This window comes from Indicator indicator, chromosome 29 (genome assembly GCF_027791375.1).
Source record: "Indicator indicator isolate 239-I01 chromosome 29, UM_Iind_1.1, whole genome shotgun sequence".
NCBI lineage: Eukaryota > Metazoa > Chordata > Aves > Piciformes > Indicatoridae > Indicator > Indicator indicator.
Genome location: NC_072038.1, coordinates 12,101,473 through 12,125,011, shown reverse-complemented (window position 1 = coordinate 12,125,011; position 23,539 = coordinate 12,101,473). Strand labels below are relative to the sequence as shown.

The window sequence follows — 23,539 nt, the reverse complement described above, 5'->3', positions numbered from 1 at the left end:
CTCGGATCTGCCCTGCCTTTGGCTCTCTCTCTCTCTCTCTCTGGATCTGCCCTGCCTTTGGCTCTCTCTCTCTCTCTCTCTCTGGATCTGCCCTGCCTTTGGCTCTCTCTCTCTCTCTCTCTCTGGATCTGCCCCTGCCTTTGGCTCTCTCTCTCTCTCTCTCTCTCTCTGGATCTGCCCTGCCTTTGGCTCTCTCTCTCTCTCTCTCTCTCTCTGGATCTGCCCTGCCTTTGGCTCTCTCTCTCTCTCTCTCTCTCTGGATCTGCCCTGCCTTTGGCTCTCTCTCTCTCTCTCTCTCTCTGGATCTGCCCTCCTTTCCTCTCTCTCTCTCTCCTCTCTCATCTCCCTCCTTTCTCTCTCTCCTCCCTCCCCTCTCCCTCCTTCTTCTCCCTCCTCCTCCTCTCTCTTCTCCTCCCCCTCTCCCCTCTCTCTCTCTCTCCTCTCCTCCCTCTCTCTCCCTCTCTCCCTCTCTCTCCCCTCCACTCCTCTCTCTCCCCTCTCCTCTCCTCTGCCTCTCTCCTCTCTCCTCTCCTCCCTCCCCTCCTCCCCTCCTCCTCTCCCTCCTCCTCCTCCTCCTCCTCCTCCTCTCTCCTCCTCCTCCCCTCCTCCTCTCCTCCTCCTCCCTCCCTCTCCTCCTCCTCCCTCCTCCTCCTCCCTCCCTCTCCTCTCCTCCTCCTCTCCTCCTCCTCTCCTCCTCCCCTCCTCCTCCTCTCCTCCCCTCTCCTCTCCCTCCTCCTCCCTCTCCTCTCCCTCCTCCCTCTCCTCCTCCCTCCCTCCTCTCCTCTCCTCCCTCTCCTCTCCTCCCTCCCTCTCCTCCTCCTCCTCCCTCCTCCTCCTCCCCCTCCCCTCTCCTCTCTCCTCCTCCTCCCTCTCCTCTCTCCTCCTCCTCCCCTCCTCTCCCCTCCTCCTCTCCTCCTCCTCCCCTCCTCCTCTCCTCCCTCCCTCTCCTCTCCTCCTCCTCTCCCCTCCTCCCTCTCTCCTCCTCTCCTCCTCCTCCTCCCTCCCTCCTCCTCCTCCTCTCCCTCCTCCCTCCTCTCCCTCCTCCTCCCTCTCCTCTCCCTCCTCTCCTCCCCTCCCTCCCTCCTCTCCTCCTCCCTCCTCCTCTCCTCCTCCTCTCCTCCTCCCTCTCCTCCTCCCTCCCTCTCCTCTCCCCTCCTCCTCCTCCCTCCCCTCCCTCCTCCTCTCCCTCCTCCCCTCCTCCTCCCTCCTCCTCCTCCCTCTCCCTCCTCCTCCCTCCCTCCTCCTCTCCTCTCCCTCCTCCCTCCTCTCCTCCTCCCTCCTCCTCCTCTCCTCTCCTCCCTCTCCTCCCCTCCTCCTCCTCTCCCTCCTCCTCCTCCTCCTTCTCCTCCTCCTCCCTCTCCTCCCCTCCTCCCTCCCTCCTCCTCTCCCCTCCTCCCTCTCCTCCTCCCTCCCTCCTCTCCTCCCTCTCCCTCCTCCTCCCTCCTCCCTCCTCTCCTCTCCTCCTCTCCTCTCCCTCCTCCTCCCTCCTCTCCTCTCCTCCCCTCCCTCCCTCTCCTCCCTCCCCTCCCTCCCCCTCCTCTCCTCCTCCCTCCCTCTCCCTCCTCTCCCTCTCCCTCCCTCCCCTCTCCTCTCCCTCCCTCCTCCCTCTCCTCCCCTCCTCCTCCCTCCCTCCCCTCCCTCTCCCCCTCCCTCTCCTCCCTCCCTCTCCCTCCTCTCCCTCCTCCCTCCCCTCCTCCTCCCTCTCCTCCCTCTCCTCCCCTCTCCCTCCTCTCCTCCTCCCCTCCTCCCTCTCCCTCTCCCTCCTCCCCTCTCCCTCCCCTCCTCTCCTCTCCTCTCCTCCCTCCCTCTCCTCCTCCCTCCTCTCCTCCCTCTCCCTCCCTCCTCCTCTCCTCCCCTCCTCCCCTCTCCTCTCCCTCCTCCCTCCTCCCCTCCTCCCCTCTCCCTCCTCCCTCTCCCTCCTCCTCCCTCCTCTCCCCTCCCTCTCCTCCCTCTCCTCCCCTCCTCCCTCTCCCCTCTCCCTCCCTCTCCTCTCCTCCTCCCTCTCCCCTCCTCTCCTCCCTCCTCCCCTCCCTCCCTCCCCTCCTCCCTCCCTCTCCCTCCCTCCTCCCCTCCTCTCCCCTCTCCCTCCCCTCCTCCCCTCTCCTCCTCCCTCTCCCCTCCTCTCCCTCCTCCTCCTCCCTCCCTCCTCTCCTCCCCTCCCTCCTCCCCTCCTCCCCCCTCCCTCTCCTCCTCCCCTCCCTCTCCCTCCCCTCCTCTCCTCTCCTCCCTCTCCTCCCTCCTCCCCTCCTCCCCTCCTCCCTCTCCTCCTCCCTCTCCCCTCCTCCCTCTCCCCTCCTCCTCCCTCTCCCTCCCCTCCCTCCCTCCTCTCCCTCCCTCCTCCTCCCTCCTCCTCCCTCCTCCCTCTCCCCCTCCTCTCCTCTCCTCCCTCCTCCTCTCCCTCTCCTCTCCTCTCCTCTCCCTCTCCCTCTCCTCTCCCTCCTCCTCTCCCTCCTCCTCTCCCTCTCTCCTCTCCTCCCCTCCTCTCCTCTCCTCTCCTCTCTCCTCTCCTCTCCTCCCTCCTCCTCCCTCTCCTCTCCTCTCCTCTCCTCCTCCTCCCCTCCTCTCCCTCCTCTCCTCTCTCTCCCTCTCTCCTCCTCCTCCCCTCCTCTCCTCTCCCTCTCCTCCTCCTCCCTCTCTCCTCTCTCCTCTCCCCCCTCTCCTCTCCTCTCTCTCCTCCTCCCTCTCCTCCTCCTCCCTCTCCTCTCCTCCTCTCCTCTCCTCTCCTCTCTCCTCCCCTCCTCTCCTCCTCTCTCTCCTCCTCCTCTCCTCTCCTCTCCCTCCTCTCCTCTCCTCTCCTCTCCTCCTCTCCCCTCCTCTCCTCTCCTCTCCTCCTCTCCCTCTCCTCTCCCTCCTCTCCTCCTCTCCTCTCCTCCTCTCTCTCTGCCCTGCCTTTGGCTCTCTCCTCTCTCTCTCTCTCGGATCTGCCCTGCCTTTGGCTCTCTCTCCTCTCCTCTCTCTCTGGATCTGCCCTGCCTTTGGCTCTCTCTCTCTCTCTCTCTCTCTGGATCTGCCCTGCCTTTGGCTCTCTCTCTCTCTCTCTCTCTCTCTGGATCTGCCCTGCCTTTGGCTCTCTCTCTCTCTCTCTCTCTCTGGATCTGCCCTGCCTTTGGCTCTCTCTCTCTCTCCTCTCTGATCTGCCCTCCTTGCTCTCTCCTCTCTCTCTCTCTCTGGATCTGCCCTGCCTTTGGCTCTCTCTCTCTCTCTCTCTCTCTGGATCTGCCCTGCCTTTGGCTCTCTCTCTCTCTCTCTCTCTCTCTGGATCTGCCCTGCCTTTGGCTCTCTCTCTCTCTCTCTCTCTCTCTGGATCTGCCCTGCCTTTGGCTCTCTCTCTCTCTCTCTCTCTCTCTGGATCTGCCCTGCCTTTGGCTCTCTCTCTCTCTCTCTCTCTCTCTGGATCTGCCCTGCCTTTGGCTCTCTCTCTCTCTCTCTCTCTCTCTGGATCTGCCCTGCCTTTGGCTCTCTCTCTCTCTCTCTCTCTCTCTGGATCTGCCCTGCCTTTGGCTCTCTCTCTCTCTCTCTCTCTCTCTCTGGATCTGCCCTGCCTTTGGCTCTCTCTCTCTCTCTCTCTCTCTCTGGATCTGCCCTGCCTTTGGCTCTCTCTCTCTCTCTCTCTCTCTCTGGATCTGCCCTGCCTTTGGCTCTCTCTCTCTCTCTCTCTCTCTCTGGATCTGCCCTGCCTTTGGCTCTCTCTCTCTCTCTCTCTCTCTCTGGATCTGCCCTGCCTTTGGCTCTCTCTCTCTCTCTCTCTCTCTCTGGATCTGCCCTGCCTTTGGCTCTCTCTCTCTCTCTCTCTCTCTCTGGATCTGCCCTGCCTTTGGCTCTCTCTCTCTCTCTCTCTCTCTGGATCTGCCCTGCCTTTGGCTCTCTCTCTCTCTCTCTCTCTCTGGATCTGCCCTGCCTTTGGCTCTCTCTCTCTCTCTCTCTCTCTGGATCTGCCCTGCCTTTGGCTCTCTCTCTCTCTCTCTCTCTCTCTGGATCTGCCCTGCCTTTGGCTCTCTCTCTCTCTCTCTCTCTCTCTGGATCTGCCCTGCCTTTGGCTCTCTCTCTCTCTCTCTCTCTCTCTGGATCTGCCCTGCCTTTGGCTCTCTCTCTCTCTCTCTCTCTCTGGATCTGCCCTGCCTTTGGCTCTCTCTCTCTCTCTCTCTCTCTCTGGATCTGCCCTGCCTTTGGCTCTCTCTCTCTCTCTCTCTCTCTCTGGATCTGCCCTGCCTTTGGCTCTCTCTCTCTCTCTCTCTCTCTCTGGATCTGCCCTGCCTTTGGCTCTCTCTCTCTCTCTCTCTCTCTGGATCTGCCCTGCCTTTGGCTCTCTCTCTCTCTCTCTCTCTCTGGATCTGCCCTGCCTTTGGCTCTCTCTCTCTCTCTCTCTCTCTCTCTGGATCTGCCCTGCCTTTGGCTCTCTCTCTCTCTCTCTCTCTCTCTGGATCTGCCCTGCCTTTGGCTCTCTCTCTCTCTCTCTCTCTCTCTGGATCTGCCCTGCCTTTGGCTCTCTCTCTCTCTCTCTCTCTCTCTCTGGATCTGCCCTGCCTTTGGCTCTCTCTCTCTCTCTCTCTCTCTGGATCTGCCCTGCCTTTGGCTCTCTCTCTCTCTCTCTCTCTCTCTGGATCTGCCCTGCCTTTGGCTCTCTCTCTCTCTCTCTCTCTCTCTGGATCTGCCCTGCCTTTGGCTCTCTCTCTCTCTCTCTCTCTCTCTGGATCTGCCCTGCCTTTGGCTCTCTCTCTCTCTCTCTCTCTGGATCTGCCCTGCCTTTGGCTCTCTCTCTCTCTCTCTCTCTCTGGATCTGCCCTGCCTTTGGCTCTCTCTCTCTCTCTCTCTCTCTCTGGATCTGCCCTGCCTTTGGCTCTCTCTCTCTCTCTCTCTCTCTCTGGATCTGCCCTGCCTTTGGCTCTCTCTCTCTCTCTCTCTCTCTCTGGCTCTGCCCTGCCTTTGGCTCTCTCTCTCTCTCTCTCTCTCTCTCTCTCTGGATCTGCCCTGCCTTTGGCTCTCTCTCTCTCTCTCTCTCTCTCTCTGGATCTGCCCTGCCTTTGTCTCTCTCTCTCTCTCTCTCTCTCTCTGGATCTGCCCTGCCTTTGGCTCTCTCTCTCTCTCTCTCTCTCTCTGGATCTGCCCTGCCTTTGGCTCTCTCTCTCTCTCTCTCTCTCTCTGGATCTGCCCTGCCTTTGGCTCTCCTCTCTCTCCTCTCTCTCTCTCTCTCTGGATCTGCCCTGCCTTTGGCTCTCTCTCTCTCTCTCTCTCTCTCTGGATCTGCCCTGCCTTTGGCTCTCTCTCTCTCTCTCTCTCTCTCTGGATCTGCCCTGCCTTTGGCTCTCTCTCTCTCTCTCTCTCTCTGGATCTGCCCTGCCTTTGGCTCTCTCTCTCTCTCTCTCTCTGGATCTGCCCTGCCTTTGGCTCTCTCTCTCTCTCTCTCTCTCTCTGGATCTGCCCTGCCTTTGGCTCTCTCTCTCTCTCTCTCTCTCTCTCTCTGGATCTGCCCTGCCTTTGGCTCTCTCTCTCTCTCTCTCTCTCTCTGGATCTGCCCTGCCTTTGGCTCTCTCTCTCTCTCTCTCTCTCTCTGGATCTGCCCTGCCTTTGGCTCTCTCTCTCTCTCTCTCTCTCTGGATCTGCCCTGCCTTTGGCTCTCTCTCTCTCTCTCTCTCTCTCTGGATCTGCCCTGCCTTTGGCTCTCTCTCTCTCTCTCTCTCTCTGGATCTGCCCTGCCTTTGGCTCTCTCTCTCTCTCTCTCTCTCTGGATCTGCCCTGCCTTTGGCTCTCTCTCTCTCTCTCTCTCTCTGGATCTGCCCTGCCTTTGGCTCTCTCTCTCTCTCTCTCTCTGGATCTGCCCTGCCTTTGGCTCTCTCTCTCTCTCTCTCTCTCTCTGGATCTGCCCTGCCTTTGGCTCTCTCTCTCTCTCTCTCTCTCTCTCTCTCTCTCTGGATCTGCCCTGCCTTTGGCTCTCTCTCTCTCTCTCTCTCTCTCTGGATCTGCCCTGCCTTTGGCTCTCTCTCTCTCTCTCTCTCTCTCTCTGGATCTCTTACACCAGCTTAGTTTCACCCTGAGTGGGCTGCCCTGGCATGATGCAGTGGAGGACCCAGCCTGTGAGTCCAGGACACTCATTCAGAGGATAAATGCTCAGCCCCATAAGCAGGGAATTCATATGAGGGAGCAGCACCCCAGATTTCCCATGCACTGGGGTACTAATGCTTCTCAGAGACCATCTTTGAAGTCCTGCAGAGGCAAATGGCTTGGCCCATTAGCATGTGTTTCATCTACACTTCCAATGAAAAGTGATGATTCCAGCCAAGGGTTTTGGTCTCTCCCTTAGTTGGTTGGTTTGGGGTTTTTTTTGGTTTTTTTTGTTTTTTTGTTTTGTGTAGTTGTTTTTGTTTTGTTTTGTTTTTTGCACAGCACTCTGCCAGTGGCTCTTTGTTCTACCCTGGGTTTGCTTCAGCAGTAGATTTTTCCTCTGGTCTAAAACCTGTTCTGCCATAAATTTCTTGATCACACTGGGGATAAAAATCCCCAGGTCCTGAGGCTAGAAAAGAAGTTTCAGAAATAATTTCAGCTTAGTCAAATAGAGTCTGCTCTGAATAGGAAATGTAACCTTCTTCAGCAAGATGCCAGCAGTATCTCTTCAAATGTGTGCATTCCTCTGACAGAGTATCCTGCTGCATGAGTCAGGGCAAGTTGTGACTTGAAACCCACCAAATCTTGCAAACTTGTCAATTTCTCCTTGCTTTTCACCTTCCTGTCTGCCCTTGTAAGCTGGGAAGGAAAGTAAAGAAATAGGTGAAGAGCAAAAAAGCCCAAGAGTGGGTGATTGCCTCTACATGGGGAATCATAGAATCACAGAGTGGTTTGGCTTGGAAGGGAGCTCCAAAGCTCATCCAGTCCAACTCCCCTGCAGCCAGCAAGGACATCCTCAGCTAGATCAGATTGCTCAGAGCCTTGTCCAGCCTGACCTTGAATATCTCCAGGGATGGGGCCTCAACCACCTCCCTGAGCAACCTGTTCCAGTGTTCCAGCACCCATGGTGCTGTGGTTGATTTCCACATCTGAGCCAGGCAAGATGAGCTCCATTCCTGATTCTGCACCTCTTCTGACTGACACCAGTTTCCTCCCCAGGCTTGTACTGCTCTGCTTTGGGCTGCCTGGGGGGTAGTGACAGCTTTTGTTCCCTGTCAAAGGAGGACTGCATGGAGGTGGCTGATTGCATACAAGGGAGAAGTCTTATCTCATTATCACCTCCTGCTGTGTGTGACAGGGCAGAGGTGGTGCTTGCAGGGAGCCTGCTCAGAGCACTCCAAGCAGACCTTTGGAAGCGGATTTCTTTCATGAGAAAGAATCTGACAATTGGCACCACTCAGGTCTCCTGTTCCAATCGATGTGACCTTTAAAACACATGGAGCTGCTACCTTCTCTGCTTTTCCATCAGTCTCTCCCAGGGCAAATGAGAAGAGATGCATGCAGTAATCTGATTTTCTTGTGGAGCTCTTCAGGCTCTGGCAGAGCAGGGTGCCTAGGTGCCAGGCAGTGAATTCATTCATTACTGAGTCTGTGCAGGTTGGGTTTAAGCTATGGACAGATTTCATGCTGCTAAGGCATTCTGTGTCCAGTGACTGCTGTGACATGGAAACAAGTGATCATACTTCTGTCTGAAACAGCCCAGCTCTGGCTGAGAGCTCGTTTTGTATTGCCTGAGCTGCTGTTTCCCTCTGGTAAGCTCCTCAGACCCTGCAGCGAGGTAGCTGGGTCTCCTCACAATGTTTTCCTCATATCCCCCTGGGCTCTTCCCCATAACCCCTTGGTATGAATTAAACCAAAGCAGTCAGCTTGGGGGTCGCTGGGTTTTTTTTCCCTATTATCTGTGTAACAAAAGCTTTTTGTGTGTGCAGCTGCTTGAGATGTGCATGGAGAATTGTGGCCCAAGATTCCAGACTTTGGTTGTGAAGAAAGATTTCTGCAAAGACAAGCTGGTGAAGCTCCTGAATCCAAGATACAATCTGCCCATTGACCTGCAGGAGAAGATCTTGGCCTTCATCATGGTAAGTTTAGAGGAAACTGTAAGTGTCTATGTGCCTGCTGCATGGCAATAATGGTTTGGTTTGGAAAAACCCTCTGAGATCATCCACTCCTAAGATCAGCCCAGCCCCACCATGGCCATGGAACCATGGTCCTAAGTGCCATGGCCACCTGTTTCTTGCACACCTCCAGAGGCAATGGCTTCACCACCTCCCTGGGTAACCTAATCTACTGCTGCAGCCCCTTCTGTACAGCTGCATACTCATGGGAGCCTCTCCCTGAAGCTGGAGTTTTTGGCTGGAGTCAAAGGGAGAGAACTGGGAAAGTGTCAGCCTCCACCTTGTGTAGTCCCTGCCCACTCTGTATCTGCTCCCTGGTGGCTGCACTTAGCCAGCAGGGTGAGAGGTAACCTTGGAGCTTTCATGGTCCCTGCTGCTTTGGATGGAGTGAGCTGGAGGGGATGGAGGGAACGAGCTGCCTTGAGGCCATGTGTCTCAGCACTTGTCTGAGCCACCAACTGTCCCTGTCTGACACTTGCTGTTCCTGCTATCTCCAAACCAGATGTGGGCCCGAGGTTTCCAAGGAATGGTGGATGTCAGCGAAGTCAAAGAGGTTTATCTGGAGCTGCTGAAGAAAGGAGTGGAGTTCCCATTCTCTGACCTCAGCAGAGGGGCACCTAAGGTGGGGATACATGAGGACACTTCATTAACCACTGTCTCTCAGAAGCAGGATGTGTGAATTCTCTGAGCTCTGTGTGTTTGGGTTGAGTGTCTCGATGTGAGTGCTCCAGGGCAGAATGTGACCAAGCAGGTGAGCAGGAATCAGTTCCACTTATAACACCTGAGATAAACACAAAGAAACCTGGCCTGTCTCAGAGTTTAACTCACAGGTTAGTTGGGTATGGTCTCAAAAAGGAAACATCTCTTTTGGCACTTGGGCTTGCTGCTTGCCTCAGGATGGTTGAGAGCTGAGTGCTCCAAACCTGTCAGCCTCTGCAGGTCCCAGCTCCCAGGGGTAAGGTTCTCCTGAAAGCTCACACTGTCCAGAACAGGAGCAGTATCCACTTTCAAATGAAACGAGGAGAGAGAGAAATCTCTAAGAGATGATTGTCTCTCTCCATCTCTGCAGCTGCTTGCAGAGCCTGCACACAGTGAATGCTCTTTCAGCATGTGCCACAGGTAGCATTGTGCAGCACTAGGACATGAAACACATCTGGCTTGAGCAAGGACAGCAGCTGTGGTTTAAAGCCATTCTTTCCAGATTATTTTCTTCTGTTAGACTTTGGAAGTGTGAAAGCCATCCTTCCCTGGGTGGAACCTTGCAATTATGGAATTAAATGCCTATAATCAGTGCAGACAGGAATGATTCAGATTTATCCTGTGTTTTGATTTGATGATTGGATAGTGGAGTACACAAGAGCTTTGTGTGTTTAAAGGTTGATTGAGCAAGCCATGAAGAATGCTCTCAACAGGCAATCTTTTTCCTTAAGCAAGTACAACAGAGATTATTCTCTCTACCACAAGTATCTGCCAACTCCAATCAGTGGCAAACCTCAGCAGCAGCCGACCTGAAGACAATTTGTACCTCAGTCTCTAGGAAGTGACGGACTCGAAGCGTGTAGGCTGGGTTTGGGATTCTCTTTTGTGGCAGCCAGTTCAGATGCAGTGCAGGTGAGGCTGTCTGCAGATGAAGTGCTTCACCTTCTCAGTCCAGAAGGCCTTTGTTGTTCCCCTTTGGCAGAGACCCTCCAACCTTTCCACTGCTTCCAAGTGTGGTCACACTCTGAGCTGTTCTTTACTGTGACATCACAGTGGCACTTGGGAAGGGACTCTGGGCTGTCAGCTGGCTGAGGAGCTCAGCCTGTCCTTAGCTATTCCCACTTTATCCTCTCGTGAGATTCACCTGCAAACCCATTCAAAAGATGCCTGAATTCCAAGTCTAGTTTCATTACAAAGCAGCCATTGGACTTACTCCTGTGAGTAAACCTTGCTCATCACCTTCCCTGGAAGCACTGATGCTCAGCTGTCCAGTCTGACAGAGATGTTTTGCTGCCTGCCTCAGTTCTGTTAAACCCAAGCTCTGCTCTTTTTCTTTCCACAGACTTCAGCTCAGCCTTCTACAAAGTCATCAGCACCTTCTGCCAGTCCTGCCAAACGTTCTTTCCTGCCTCTCCCCACAGGTCCAACCTTCCTGTTGACTCCTGAGCAGGTGCAGTACCACAGGGTTAGGGGAGGGTGGGTCCAGCTGGAATGTGCTCTTAATGTGGGATTTCAATACCAAGCACTGGAAGGGACCATCAAGTCAAGTGGCAGAGCTCTGTATTCATGACTTCTAGATTCCTTCTCCTGGAGATGTGCTCTGTGGTGGTGTGCCACAGCAAAGCAGGCAGGAGTGAGCTCAGTGAATGCCAGGCTGTATCCTGAGCAGAGTGGAGTCATTCCCTCCAGCATGAGGCTGTCTGATGGAGTCTTACCTTCTTGTTGTGCAAGTGGATAAAAGGTACTTCAGAGATAAGTGAGAAAGCCAAAGGTGTGAAGAGATTATCCTGAACAGGAGGGAAGGGACAGTTCACTTCCATTGCTGCTGGGCCTGTGGGGGACTAAAGGGAGTGACAGGAAGAGAGTGAGAGGAGTGAACTGTGAGGAGGAGGAGTGGAGCTGTCAGCCTTGCATCTTGGTTTGGCTGCTTATGTGCAAGCTGAGCTAATGCCTTCGTTCATGGCATGTCACCAGAGCCAAAGAATGCTCTTTAGGCCCTGGGTGCACCTCCTGAGGAAGGAATCTCTGTGAGAGGTGGGAATGACTCTGCTCACTGCGTTCACCCACCCAGAGTTGTGTCCTGTTGACCTCACAGATTGGGAAGCTGTACAGTGAGCTGGACATGGCCAGGATGAACGTGAGAGTCATGTCCTCCATCCTGAGAGACAATGCTCCTGGCTCTGAGAACCCAGATGACATGAATCTGCTACAGGTATGGGAGAACTCCTTGGCAGGCTGCATGGCTCTGCTCACAGCTGATCTGAACAACGCTGCAGCCTCTCCTTTGAACATCTGGCTTCAGACTGCCCAAGGGAGCCCAACAACAGGCTTCCATGGCTGCCTTTGCTCAGCTCTTGCTTGCTTCCTTCACCTTGCCCTGACATCTAGAGAGTCAGGAAGGGATGAAACAGCTTACCATGCAAATGAGAGCTCCAGGGAATTCCAAGGGCACAGGAATTTGCTAATGGAGCGTTGTCTGTGGAGCATGTTGTGTCAGACAGCCCCGAGAACATTCCAGCTGAGCACAGCTGCCTTGTGGGAGCACAGCTGAGGACACAGCCCCTCCCTCACCTCCCTCCTGCAGTTCCCTCTGCTCTCCTGATTGCTGCCAGCACCTCCAAGGCAGACTGAAGGCCAGTGAAGAACATAAAGCATTGCTTTTATGTGAGTGACCTCACAGAGGGGGAGCTGGCAGTGCTGGGGGTGAACACGTGCCCCTAAAGCACAGCCTGCAGGGAGTGGATTGCACTGGGCCAGCTGAGGGTGACAGACAGCATGCAGCTGGCCTCCTTCCTCTGATGTCCCTCCTTCCACTGGCCTCTGCTGCATTTTCTGGTCTAGAAATGAGAAATGCAGGCTTTGGGGGTTCAGTAGTGACCTGTCTCAGTGGACATCTCTCACACTGTCTGCAAGAATTTATAAAGCCTTTACCACAACCTGCCCTTTCTACATTGCCTCCCAGCTCCTGCCATAGATTCATAGAAGGGGTTGGGCTGGAAGAGACCCTAAAGATCATCCAGTTCCAACCCCCTGCCATTAGCCCAGGTTGCTCAAGGCCTCACCCAACCTGGCCTTGAACACCTCCAGGTAATGAGCATCCACAACCTCCCTAGGCAACCTGTTCCAGTGCTTCCCTACCGTCACTGTCAAGAATTTCTTCCTAGTCTTCAATCTCTATCTGCCCTCCTCAAGCTTCACTCCATTCCCTCTTGTCTTGGCACTCCCAACCCTTGTCAAAAGTCCTTTCCCAGCTCTCCTGGAGCCCTTTCAGGTACTGGAAGTCTGCTCTAAGGTCTCCTTGGAGCCTTCTCTTCTCCAGGCTGAATATCCCCAAACTTTCCTATGATTTTTGGCAGTTGTCAGCATTAAATGTGTTGGAGAACTGCTCTGATTTTTGCAGGCCCTTGCTGTGCTTCCCTTGCCCAGTGGAGAACTTCTCCTTTGCAAGGAGCCCTTTTGGGGTGCTGTGGATTTGCCTCCAAGGTCCTGCTGTGTCCACTTGTGGGGTGGTTCACAGCTGGAGGTGAGCTATGGAGGCACAGCAGCAATTTGCCACTCTCTCATCTTTAAAGAGAGATTGCTGCTGGGCTGGGGGTAGCAGAGAGGAGACAGACACAACCTCAGTGCTTCTGCTCCCTTGGAAACTCCTCTCACCTCCAACTCTGTCTCCTTTGCAGACATCTGTGGGGCTGCAAGTCCAAGGAGGGAGGCCCTGTGAAGCAAGGGTCTGAGCAGAGCAGGCTTTAAACATGGGCAGAGAGCTGTTGCAAGAGATTGCAGAGGGCTTGCTTTGCCTGGACTCAGGGATTGAGCACAGCTTGTTCCAGCAGTGGACATCTAAGAGCTCATCAGTGACTGTTCTGTGTACAGCACTTCTGTAGTGCTGCTGCCATCAGGGAGGTGGCCAAGGTGTAATCTGGTCTGGCCAACTCTGTGCAGCTCATGACAAGGGAAGTGTTGCTGGCTGCAAAACAGAAGGGTGTCCTTCATTCCCTATCTCCTGCTGCAGCCCTGCTGCACCTGGGAGCCCACAGCACACCAGTGGACTCCTCCTGACACTCCCAGTCATAAAAGTGTTGGCAGAGGTTCGAGGACAGGGTGTGGAGCTCCCATTTGTGGGAGAGTGGCTGAAAACTCCTTCCTTCCACTCTCCCTTCATTGCTGCTCTTTCTGTTCTTCTCCCCTGTGCAGGCAGGGGTGCAAAGCTGCCTGTTCCTTTAACAGAGCTTAATGCTCCCTTTTGTTTGTGCCTCTTCCTACTGGATCACTTGGAAGAGGCTTTTGTTGGCAGAGAACAAAGTCCTTTCTTGAAAGAGCTGCTTGCTGAGGCTTTGAGTGAGTTGGAGACATCAATTTCAGTCCTGATTATCTGGAGTCTCTCCACAGGAGCAGTAACAGGGTAAATTTGATCAGGGCAAGATGGTTTCAGTTGTGTAGCTTCATTAGTGGTCAGGCTGCTCCCTTTCTCCACCCTGCTTTGGCCAAGGCTTGAGCCAGCAGATCTCACTTGAAATGCTCTGCTGACCAGCAACAGTACTTAGGGAACAGCTCAAGCTCAGCATCAGCCAAGAAAAGCAGCAAGCTTTGTTCTGGAGAGTGAACAGACATCCTTGATTTCCCAGAACTACAGATTGTTGGGTTGGAAAAGCTCTCTGAGATCATCCAATGCAACTATCAACCCAACACCTCCATGGCCCCAAGTAGCCACGTGGTTCTTGAGCACCTCCAGGGATGGGGACTCCACCACCTCCCTGGGCAGCAGCAGGAATTTGGGTCCAGGTCATCAGTTGATAAAAATGAACCTAAATTCCCTGCAGTCACTGCAGGTTGTCACAGCAGCAGCTCCAGCAGGGAGCCCTCCAGCTTCCAGCTCCAGAGCGCATGTGGCTGGTTGTGTGCAGGACCAAAGCTTGCCTGAGCCCTGCTCCAGCTGAGGGTCTGCATCTGCTGCTCTGCTTGCTCTAGATCCTCCTCCCCAGGGGAGCTGGGCTGGCTGGGTGAAGGAGTCAGAGGAAGTGCAGAGGTTTGAATGCACATCAGTGTGGAGCTGGAGGGAATTTAAAATCAATGTCAGACATGAAACTGAGCAGATTTCTGTCCTGGACTGGAATGATGCAGCCCTGAAAGATGCAGCACTCTCTAACCCTTCTGCAGATCTGGCAGAGGGATACAGAAGTCCTTCTTCCATAAATCAAATTATTTACCTGAAATGGAAGCTTTGTGAGGAGAAAGCAGATTACCCTGAAAACAATACCAGAGCAGTTTCTGAATAGCAATGTGCAAACAGAGTCATTCCCCCTCCTTTCTTTCCCTTCCCTCAAGCCAGCCAGCATTTGCAAATGCACTGTAGGGGGGGGAGGAGAGAGACAAAATGTTGGCTGAGTTGAAGTTCCTGTTGCTAAAGAATTTCTTTCTTTGAACATGCAAAATCTGCAGTGGAGAGGAATATAAATCAACTCCCTTCCATTCCAGCTGGTAATGATGCAAAGTTCTGCTCAGTGAACTCTCCCAGCTCTCCTAGCAGCTCATTCTGCAGGGCTTGTGTCACTCAGTGCACACTTTAAGGGCATCTGAACTTCCCCACAGGGAGGAATAGTTGGAGCTGGAGATGTCACAGAGCACTTGTGTGCTGGAGACTGCTGTTGTCCTTTCTGCAGGCAGACACTGAGCAGGACCACAGCTGTCTGAGATCTCCTGCTGGGTTTCATCAGGCTCAAACAGGATCAAATCAAATCAAGCTCTGCATCACCCCAGAGGGGCTGCTTTACTTTGCAAGCTGTAATTTAGACTCTGGAGGCAGAGATGTCTTACAGCAGTGGAGGTGGCTGAGGAGGGGAGGACTTGGACAGGAGTGCTGGCTGTGAGGACAGGAGCTGTCAGCCTGCCTCTCCAGCGATCAAAGCCATGAAAATGAAGCCATTTGCAATGTTTGGTATGTGTGTGGTTTGTGGAAGTGGAGGAATGTTCCCTGTGAGCCTGCAGTGCTCCAGTCTCTTATCATCCCTCTCCAGAATGACAAACTGAGACACCACAGCTGACATTTGGGTTGTTTTCTTTTTCCCTTCCCCTGCCTTGGTCAGAAACTGTATAAAACCTGTCGGATGATGCAGGAGAGGATCATGGAGCTGCTGGTGTCAGTGGAAAATGAAGATGTGATAGTGGAGTTAATTCAGGTCAATGAAGATCTGAACAATGTTCTCCTGGGACATGAAAGGTGAGTACACGGCCTCTCTGCTCACACTTGGTACCCCAATTGAATAAGCAACTTCATAGAATGGCTTAGCTTGGAAGGGACTTAGAGATCATCTGCTCCAACCTCACTGCCATGGGAGGTCAACTAGACTCAGCTGCTCAAGGCTTCATCCAACCTGGCCTTGAGCATCCTCAGGGAGGAGACAGCCACAGCCTCCCTGGGCAGCCTGTGCCAGAGTCTCACCACCCTCCTACTGAAGAACTTCTTCCTCAGCTCCAGTCTAACCCTGCTCTGCCTCAGCTTCAAACCATTCCCCCTTGGCCTGTCTCCAGACACCCTCAAGAAAAGTCTCTCTGCAGCCTTCCTGCAGGATCCCTCCAGGTCCTGGCAGGCAGCTCTGAGGTCCCCCTGGAGCCTTCTCTTCTCCAGGCTGCACACCCCCAGCTCCCTCAGCCTGTGCTCACAGCAGAGCTGCTCCAGCCCTTGGATCATCTTTGTGGCCTCCTCTGGTCTCTCTCCAGCAGCTCTGTGTCTTTCTCCTGCTGGGGGCACCAGAGCTGGGGGCACCAGAGCTGGAGGCACCAGAGCTGGAGGCAGTGTTGGAGGGGGGGTCAGAGCAGAGTTGATAAAAGGTGTTGGGTTGATGCTTCCTGCAGTGCTTTGAAACTGCCTCTGAACGCTGGGATGTGTAAAGCACAAACTGCTTCTAGCTGGCTGCATCTGCCTCACCCGATGCGTGCTGCCTGCAGACAAGCCCTGCAGCTTTCTCTGCTCTGGTGGCTCCTGTGGAGCTCCAGTGCAACCTGGAGCAGTCCCCTTGTGCCCTGCGCTGGCCCCAGGCACGCAGCAGGACCTCCCTCTAGTGGCTCCAGCAGCTTTGGGCTCTGCTGTGTTGCCGGGAAGTGCTTCGAGTGCTGCAGCTGGGGAGGCTCTGCTCCCTGCATGCATTCTGCTCCGTGGGCCTCACCAGTATGGTGACCCTGAACTCCAGGGGGACCTGAGTGCAGTTGTGCAGACAGGCTCAGAGCCCTGCCACTTCTGACCTGAGGGATGTTGAACCCCTGGGGACCTCCTGTAGCACTGTTGAGACTCCTAGCAGCTAAATATTGCTGCTCATGAGATTTGTTGTTGTTGTTTGGGTTTGGGGGTTTGTTTGTTTGCTTGCTTGGGGTTTTTTTTGTTTCCTTATTTTCAAATAATTACTGGAACTGCCTGAAGTAAGGAGAGGGCTGCACCAGAACAGGCTGGTGGGTGGCAGGAGGAACCTCTGGGGACAGGGAGTCAGGTAGGAGAGTGTTCTGGTGAGAAGGTTTGGCACAGTGCTTGGTCATGGTGAGCTGTCAGGCAGGAACAGAGGCAGGTTTCATCAGCTGTGCCTTGGGTTTGGTTTGGAGGAAGGAGATGTGCTGTGTGCAGGAGTGAGCCCAGGGGCAGCACTGGTGACCAGGGGACACTGCCCTGGAGAGCAGCACCAGTGGGGGTTGTTTGGCAGCTCTGGAGTCAGCTGGTGGCACCCTTTGGTGCTAGGTAGTTGCCTGTTGCCAGAAGTGAGCTCCCAGCAGTGACAGTGACTCTCTGCCTGCCCTCCCCAGGTTCTCTCGGAACAGAGTTCGCTTCCTGGAGAACCAGAGGATCCAGCAGGAGCGCTCCCAGGTGAGTGGGGAGGGCTGCCAGCCTCGGGATCCCACTGCTGCTGTGCTCAGGTGTCAGTCCTGCAGCTGAGAGGCACAGGACACAGCCAGCTGGTGCTGCTCTGAGCCATTTCTCTACCTCCTCACTGCAGAACTTCCTGCAACTGAAGTGGCAAATGGAGGCAAACCTGGTGGAAGCTTGAGCAGGAACAAGGAGAGAGGAGGAGAGATCAACCTAGTCAAATGCTACCTCTGCAGCTGTTTGCCACACACAAACTGAGGAACCACAACTCTCTTCTCCTTTGTTCTCTGCTAGGCACTTAATATCAGCACCCTATCAGAGCTCCCTTCCTGATGGCTTTGCCTGAGTCAAAGCTTTCCCTGAATGCTGGCTTGTGGCAAACCTTTAACGACTCCCTTTTATTGATTGATCATTATGGCTGTTAATTATATTGCCCAGAGTGGTTTTGCACAGGTTCCAGCTTCTGCTGAGCCATAAGTGTGTAGTCATCTAGGACTCAGGATGGAAATGGCTGTGTTGGGAATGCTGAAATACAGCTGACAAGGAGTAAAAACAGGTGGAGGATGAGCTGCTTTGCCTCGCAGAGCCACATTCTGCTCCTGGAGGTGGATGGTTGTGCTTGATGGGTGCACTGCTGGGTTAGTTATGGCCCAAATGGTGCAGTCTGTGTTGGTTTTATATTAGGCAGCAGTCTCCAGATTCAAAATCCATCATCATTTCCTTGGTTCTCATCTGGCCTAACCCAGCCCATCAGACTCAAGCATCCTTGGGCTGGCTGCATCCTCCATTCTGGTACATCCACAGGAGGAACAAACGGACCCCTGTACTGTGGCCTAGGAAACTTGGTGCTGATTTTCAACTTTTCCTACCCAAACCAGGACTGAAAACAAAACCAAAACCAGCAGAGCAGTCTCAGATCTCAGCAAGACAAATGAATGCCATGAGGGTAATTAACTGCACAGGATCAATGTCAAACCTGTATCTGAACAAGCTCAGGGCTGCTCTGGAGGACTGAGTCTGTTTCACTGTTGCTTTCCTTGATGTTCTGAAGTAGCAGCTTGCTGAAGCTGATCTTTCCTGGGAAGCATTTTGTGTTTCATTGGTTATCTTTCACACAGGAAAAAGCCTCCTCTCATCCCTGCCAATTTTAAATATTATTATTTTTAGAGTTTATCCTCTGTGAAAAGAGCAATTTGTTTAGAGCTGCACCAGTTCCTGTTGAAACACAGACAAGGCAGCAGCAAAGAACCCCCAAACATCTTCATTCCTTTTCACATTTAAGCTGTACAGGAAGCAGCCCTCTGCTCCCTCAAGTGATCTGCTTGACCTCTTCATGGAGCCTCCCTCTCCAGCATCAGCACTGGTGCCAGCAGACTCTGCAGTGGCTCCTTCAGGCCTCAGTAAGTGATGGACACAAATTTCCTTTGCAGTCTCCTCAAGCAAGCCAACAAGAGCTTAGTGGAGCCACCAAATTCCTTCTAAGAAAATCAAGATGCTCTTTAGTCACAGATGGCAGTGGGTTGGAAGGGAGCCTCAGAGCTCATCTTGTCCACCCCCCTGCACTCAGCAGGGACACCTCCAGCTAGAGCAGGCTGCCCAGGGGCACATCCAGTCTGATCCTGAATGTCTCCAGGGATGGAGCCTCAACCATATCCCTAGGCAGCTTGTATCAGTGTTTCAACACTCTCACTGTGCAGAGCTTCCTCCTCATCTCCAACCTGAATCTGCCCTGCTCTAGTTTCTAACCATTGCCCTTCATCCTTTTCCAACCCAAACCTTCTAGATTGAAGAGTGAGTAATGCTCCTGACCTTGGTGCTCTGAGCTGCTGTCTGCCCCTCCTTGACCCACTGTAGGGCAGTCTGTGTGCTGAGGCTGAAGGTGTGATTGTCCCCCCAGCAGCAGAGAGCTGCCAGTCCATCTTAAGCTTCTCAGAACCACTGAGGGGAGGTTTGAGAGGTTTCTACCACGTCCAGCACTGCTGCTGCTGCCCTGACATTTGCAGGAGATAAATCTTTTGCATCTAAAACCTTCTCAGAGTTATTAAACTCCTGCCTTCCCTGTGCCTTCCAAACAAAACTTTCCCCTTCCAGTGTTCCTGGTACAAGTAACTAACATTTGCTTAATGGTGTTTAAGTGGCCATTAATTATCTCTTTGCATTTCAGATGGCACATCTGCACAGCCTGAAGATCAACCCAGGCATCATCCATCAATTTATCCCCAGCCAGACTCAGCAACTGCTGCCAAAGCTCAGCAATTCCCGTGAGTGCTCCCTGACCAAGGAATGGTAACAGATCTCCAGAGGGGTTAGGACTCTGGGATTCATTTAATGAGTTTCTAGAAGGCTCTGGGAACACAGATTTCACTTTTTTACACATCAACCCACAAGTGAGGGTGACCTGTGTGCTAGGCAGGACCTAACCTGCTTCCAAACAGTGCAGCCCAGCTTAGCCTTGGACACAAATTTAGCTCAGAACATAGCTAGGGTTCCTAAATCACCTTCTGCTTGGGTGGTGCCAGTGCTGCTGTGAAAGGAGAAACAGAGGAGCTGCAGAGCTCAGTAAGAAGAGGTTAAGAGAGGAGAAGTGTTCTGGTTGTTCCCTGGCCCTCCTGCTCTCACTTGTGACATGGAGCAGAGGCAGAGCAGCAGAAACTGCTGCAGAGTTCGGGGAACTTCTCACTTCCCTGCCATGCTTTGCTCTCTCCCAGGTTTGCAGCTGAGGCACAGAACAGCAGTGTCAGCACCCCAGCTGGGCACACCTACAGCAATGTGAGTAACCTTCCTGGCCACAACAAGCCTCCTTTGCTGGCAGCTGTCAAAATAAGAAAGAACTGTTTGGATTTACCCTGGCTCAGGTCCAAATGGGATACAAAGATCTCTGCTGTGGCCCTTGTCCATACACCAGGGGCCATTCCCTGTTTGCTGACCAGGCCAGCTTGGCTCTTTGGTACCACAGGTGCTGGTGTGACAGCAGATTTTCTTGGGGGCCAGCAGATTTTCTTGGGGCCAGCACAGCCCCAGGGGAGTGTGCAGAAAGTATTTGCTGTGTGATTTCTGCTTGATCTGGTGCTGTGTGAAGCAAGCTGAGGTCATCTCCTGCTGCCATTTGCTTGCTCTGCTGTATTTCCTATCTCCGATAACATAACAAAAAAAGCAAACCCACCAAAAATCCAAGCACTTAGGACTTGAGTCCAGTGTAGGAGCACTGGCTTCTGCTGCAGGAGTGCAAAGAACAGGAAAGGGCTTTGAGGTGATGTTTGGAATGTGAATGCTGCTCTGTGGCAGGCAGCATGAGACAGGAAAGCCAAGCAGCAGCCCCTACACACATTCCCCTTTTCAAGCCACCAGGCAAAGCAGCTCTGGTGGCTGCTGCTGTCTTGGAGTCTGTGCACAGAATTACCCAGGTGTGCTGCAGGCAAGACTGAAAGATCTCCTGAACTTTGTGTGGAGAATGAATAATTAGACTGAGAACTGTGGCCCTTAGAAGCTACTTGCTGTAGTGTGAGAGTCTGAAGGTAGCCAGCAGCTCTGTAAGAGGAAGCAGGGCAGTGGGGACAGAGCAATCTGCTCACACTGCTTTTGTTGGTGTCTTTAGCTGGCCACTCTCTTGAGCCCAGTGCCTCTGAATCCAGTCAGCCTGCAGAGTGGACAAAGTGCATCAGCCAGTGGAGCATCACCAGCAGGTAATGAATGCTGCACAGACCTGAGCCACAGGGATGGACTTCTCCTGGTAGACCTTCAGGGCTTGTGGAGGTTTTAGCCTGATGCCTGGGAAATTTTCCACAGATCTTGAGTAGAAAGTGATAGGATGTAGATAAATTACCAGGATATAAATAAATTTAGGCATCAGCCTACAACTGCCACAGGGCTTTACACCATGGCTGCTGAAGACCAGCAGCAACAAACAGTACATCTCATACTGCTCTTGGGTTCTCCTGCACATGCCTGTCCATTGTAGCATTTAAAGCAACTAGAAGAGAATCTGTGAGGTTTAAGTAACATGCAGTAGCCTTGCTTTTCATTCATGCTTAAATCTGCCTTTATCTGCCTGGCTTTATTCTCCAGCTGTGTCCAAGAACAAGTCACAATCATCTCATTACTACGAGATCATGGAATTTGATCCCTTGGCTCCCACTGAGTAAGTAACTCTGAAGCTAGATCACAGACAATTTCCCTAGGTGCCAAGCAGCATCTAGTTCCAACTAGATGATCTCTAAGCTCCCTTCCAACCCAAACCATTCTATGAATCTGTGAAAGGTAAGGTTTCTGAGATGTTAGGAACAACTTCTGCACCATGAGGCTGATGGAACACTGCAACAGGTTGCCCAGGGAGGTGGTTGAGGCCCCATCCCTGGAGATATTCAAGGTGAGGCTGGACAAGGCTCTGAGCAACCTGATCTAGTGGAGAATGTCCCTGTTGACTGCAGGGGGGTGACCTTTAGAGGTCCTTTCCAACCCAAACCTTTCTGTGATCCAATGTTGTGTTCTTTCTGAGTGAGAAAGCAGCCTCCACACTCTTCAGGCTGAGTTAGCTGAGCAGTGGGACTGCTCCTGTGATGGATGGCTGCAGTCTTTACATTTTCTTCCCATATTTCTGGCATAACCAATTAAATAATAAACTCCTGTGGAGTGCTCACTGAATGAGCTCTGTAACCAGGGTGGAGTGCTGCTGTGTCAAAAATGATCTACTACCATCCTGTCCAGGGCTGGGAGATGGTGAATAAAGCAGGGTAAGGGTCCTGGTGGAGGAGGCTGGCTGACATCTCAGCACTGCCAGTTCCATAGCAAGGGAACAAAAACAGTTCCTGTTCTAGCAATCATCAGCTTGAGAAATATTTTTCTGCTGCACATGAAGAAAATCAATTTCAAATATCAGCTACAAAAGAGAATGGATGCTGGGGCTCTGCAGAGGACCAAGGAGTCAGACAGGACACCAAGAGGAGGCTAAGCAGCTGGCAGAACTCTCCTTTCTGCCAGGAAATTGCAACAAAATTGAACCAGCTACACAAAAGTTATTTCCAAGGAACCATCACACTGTGAGCTAGCAAAACCTCAGCCAAGCTGGACCTGTTTGTTTTCAAACTGCTGCAGCGTGGCCTGCCATTTTGCTTCCCAGCCCCAGATGAGCCTGGGCCTCCTGCCCCTGATGCTTCCCCACCAGGCAAACACTAAGCACTGGGTGGTTCACAGCACCCCAGCATGGTGGGGTTGGAAGAGACCTCTGGAGATCACCCAGGCCAACTGCCCCTGCTCCAGCAGGGCTCCCCAGCAGCTTGCCCAGGGTCACAATGGCCAGGGAGGGTTGGAAGCTCTCCAGAGAAGGAGACTCCACAACCAATCTGGGCAGCCTGCAACAGGGCTCCAGCACCCTCACAGCAGAGAATTTTCTCCTATTCAGATGGAACCTCCTGGGTCCCAGTTTGTGCCCCTTGCCCTGTCCCAGGGCACCACTGAGGAGAGTCTGGCCCCAGCTTGGGCAGGATTCCCTGGGTGCATTTTGTCCATGTGGAACAGCTGTGATGGAGCAGTTGCCTGTTCCCTTCTTTTTCAGAGCCATTTATGAGGACATTGATGCTGTGCTGAAGACAGAGGTTAGCAAGGACACAGAATGCTGAGGGTGAAGGTGAGGCTTCTCTGATGCTGGTGCCATGCAGCACTTCTGTGCCCTAGGAGTGGACACCAGAGCAGTGCTGTATCTGGACACAACACACCAAGCATTGGAATCCTGAGCTGCGTGGAGGTTGAAGCTCCTTGGATCTACACCTTGATAGTTTGTCCTAACTGTTCAGCTCTGCACTCTTGCATGACTCTTTCAAAGGTATTTTGGGGGCCTCTAAAACCTGATTTCCAGATTCAGCTGCCTGGGGAGCAGTGCTTGGCCACAAGTACACCAAAAGGCCTCTGGCAGTTACAGAACAAAATTTTCCTTCCAAGTTGACTCTTGTGTTCCTCAGCCCTTTGTGCAGCAAAGCAACCAGAATGTTGTGTTGACACAAACTGCAGAAGCCAGTTTCTAGTTTGGCCTCGTTGCTGTCTGTGTTCACCCCCCTCCAGAAATGGAGAAGAGGGCTTTGATGTTTAGGGCTCCTCCAAAATGGAGCTTCTTGATGTCTGCAGACAGGCAGTGTTACCTTCTGCACTCGGATTACAGGTTTGGGTTTCCTCCTGAAATCCCACAACAGAGATGGATTTTAGGTCTTGGTGAGAGCCTGAGCTGGGACAGGAGGTGCTGTCATCCATGGTTAGCAGAGCAGAAGCAGCTGCTTGGTCCTGTGGTGCTGCTGTTGTTGCTTCTATTTACTCCGTAAATGCTGGATGAGGATCAATCATTTCTCTCCATCTTCCTGCCCTGCAGAGGTTGTTGTTCTGGTGAAGGAAATCATCATCATCTACAATGCAGATGAGCAATAGTTACCTAAGTATTTTAGCTGAGGGGTTTAACCCTGTGACACAGTAAGAGTTTTATCTTCTAATAATTAAAGTGCCTTATCTGTCTTCATGCTGGATGTCAGCTCTGCACTTCAACAGGAACAGTTCTCTGGATTTAGAGCTGAGAGAATACTTGAGAGCTTGGGTCCTGTTCATAGCTGAGCAGCTGATGGTGCGTGTGAGAGAAATCTGTGCAACCTGTTAACTGTTCAAAGTTCTCAGCTGGGGTTGCAATTCTTGGTGCATAAACTTCCCAATAAAAGCAGCACTTCACTCCCTCCCTGAGTTCTCACCTCCCTCCCCCTCCCTGCGTTCTCACCTCACTCCCTCACTCAAGCTTTTACCTTTGTCCCATGAAACACCAACTGCAGAGTGCTGGAAGCTCTTCAGTGTGGATCCCTACAGCTGGCATCTGATGCCAGTCATTGAACATCCTGCTGGCCAGGATGAAGCCTGGCACAGGGCTGACTTCCTCTCTTTTTTGGAGAGCCTCCCAGGCTCTTCACTCAGC

General features: G+C 53.1%; 1 protein-coding gene across 1 annotated transcript; it reads left to right on the top strand.

Moving 5' to 3' along the window:
- The first annotated feature begins 7,874 nt into the window (after window positions 1-7,874).
- TOM1L1 (target of myb1 like 1 membrane trafficking protein) lies at window positions 7,875-22,214 on the top strand. The gene is made up of 12 exons (XM_054393945.1): window positions 7,875-8,018; window positions 8,557-8,676; window positions 10,096-10,203; window positions 10,849-10,965; window positions 14,834-14,967; window positions 16,539-16,599; window positions 17,882-17,999; window positions 18,764-18,860; window positions 19,308-19,368; window positions 20,195-20,282; window positions 20,665-20,737; window positions 22,151-22,214. The coding sequence occupies exons 1-12, from the start codon at window positions 7,878-7,880 to the stop codon at window positions 22,212-22,214; spliced, it is 1,182 nt and encodes a 393-aa protein (XP_054249920.1). The 5' UTR covers window positions 7,875-7,877.
- The last annotated feature ends 1,325 nt before the right edge of the window (window positions 22,215-23,539 follow it).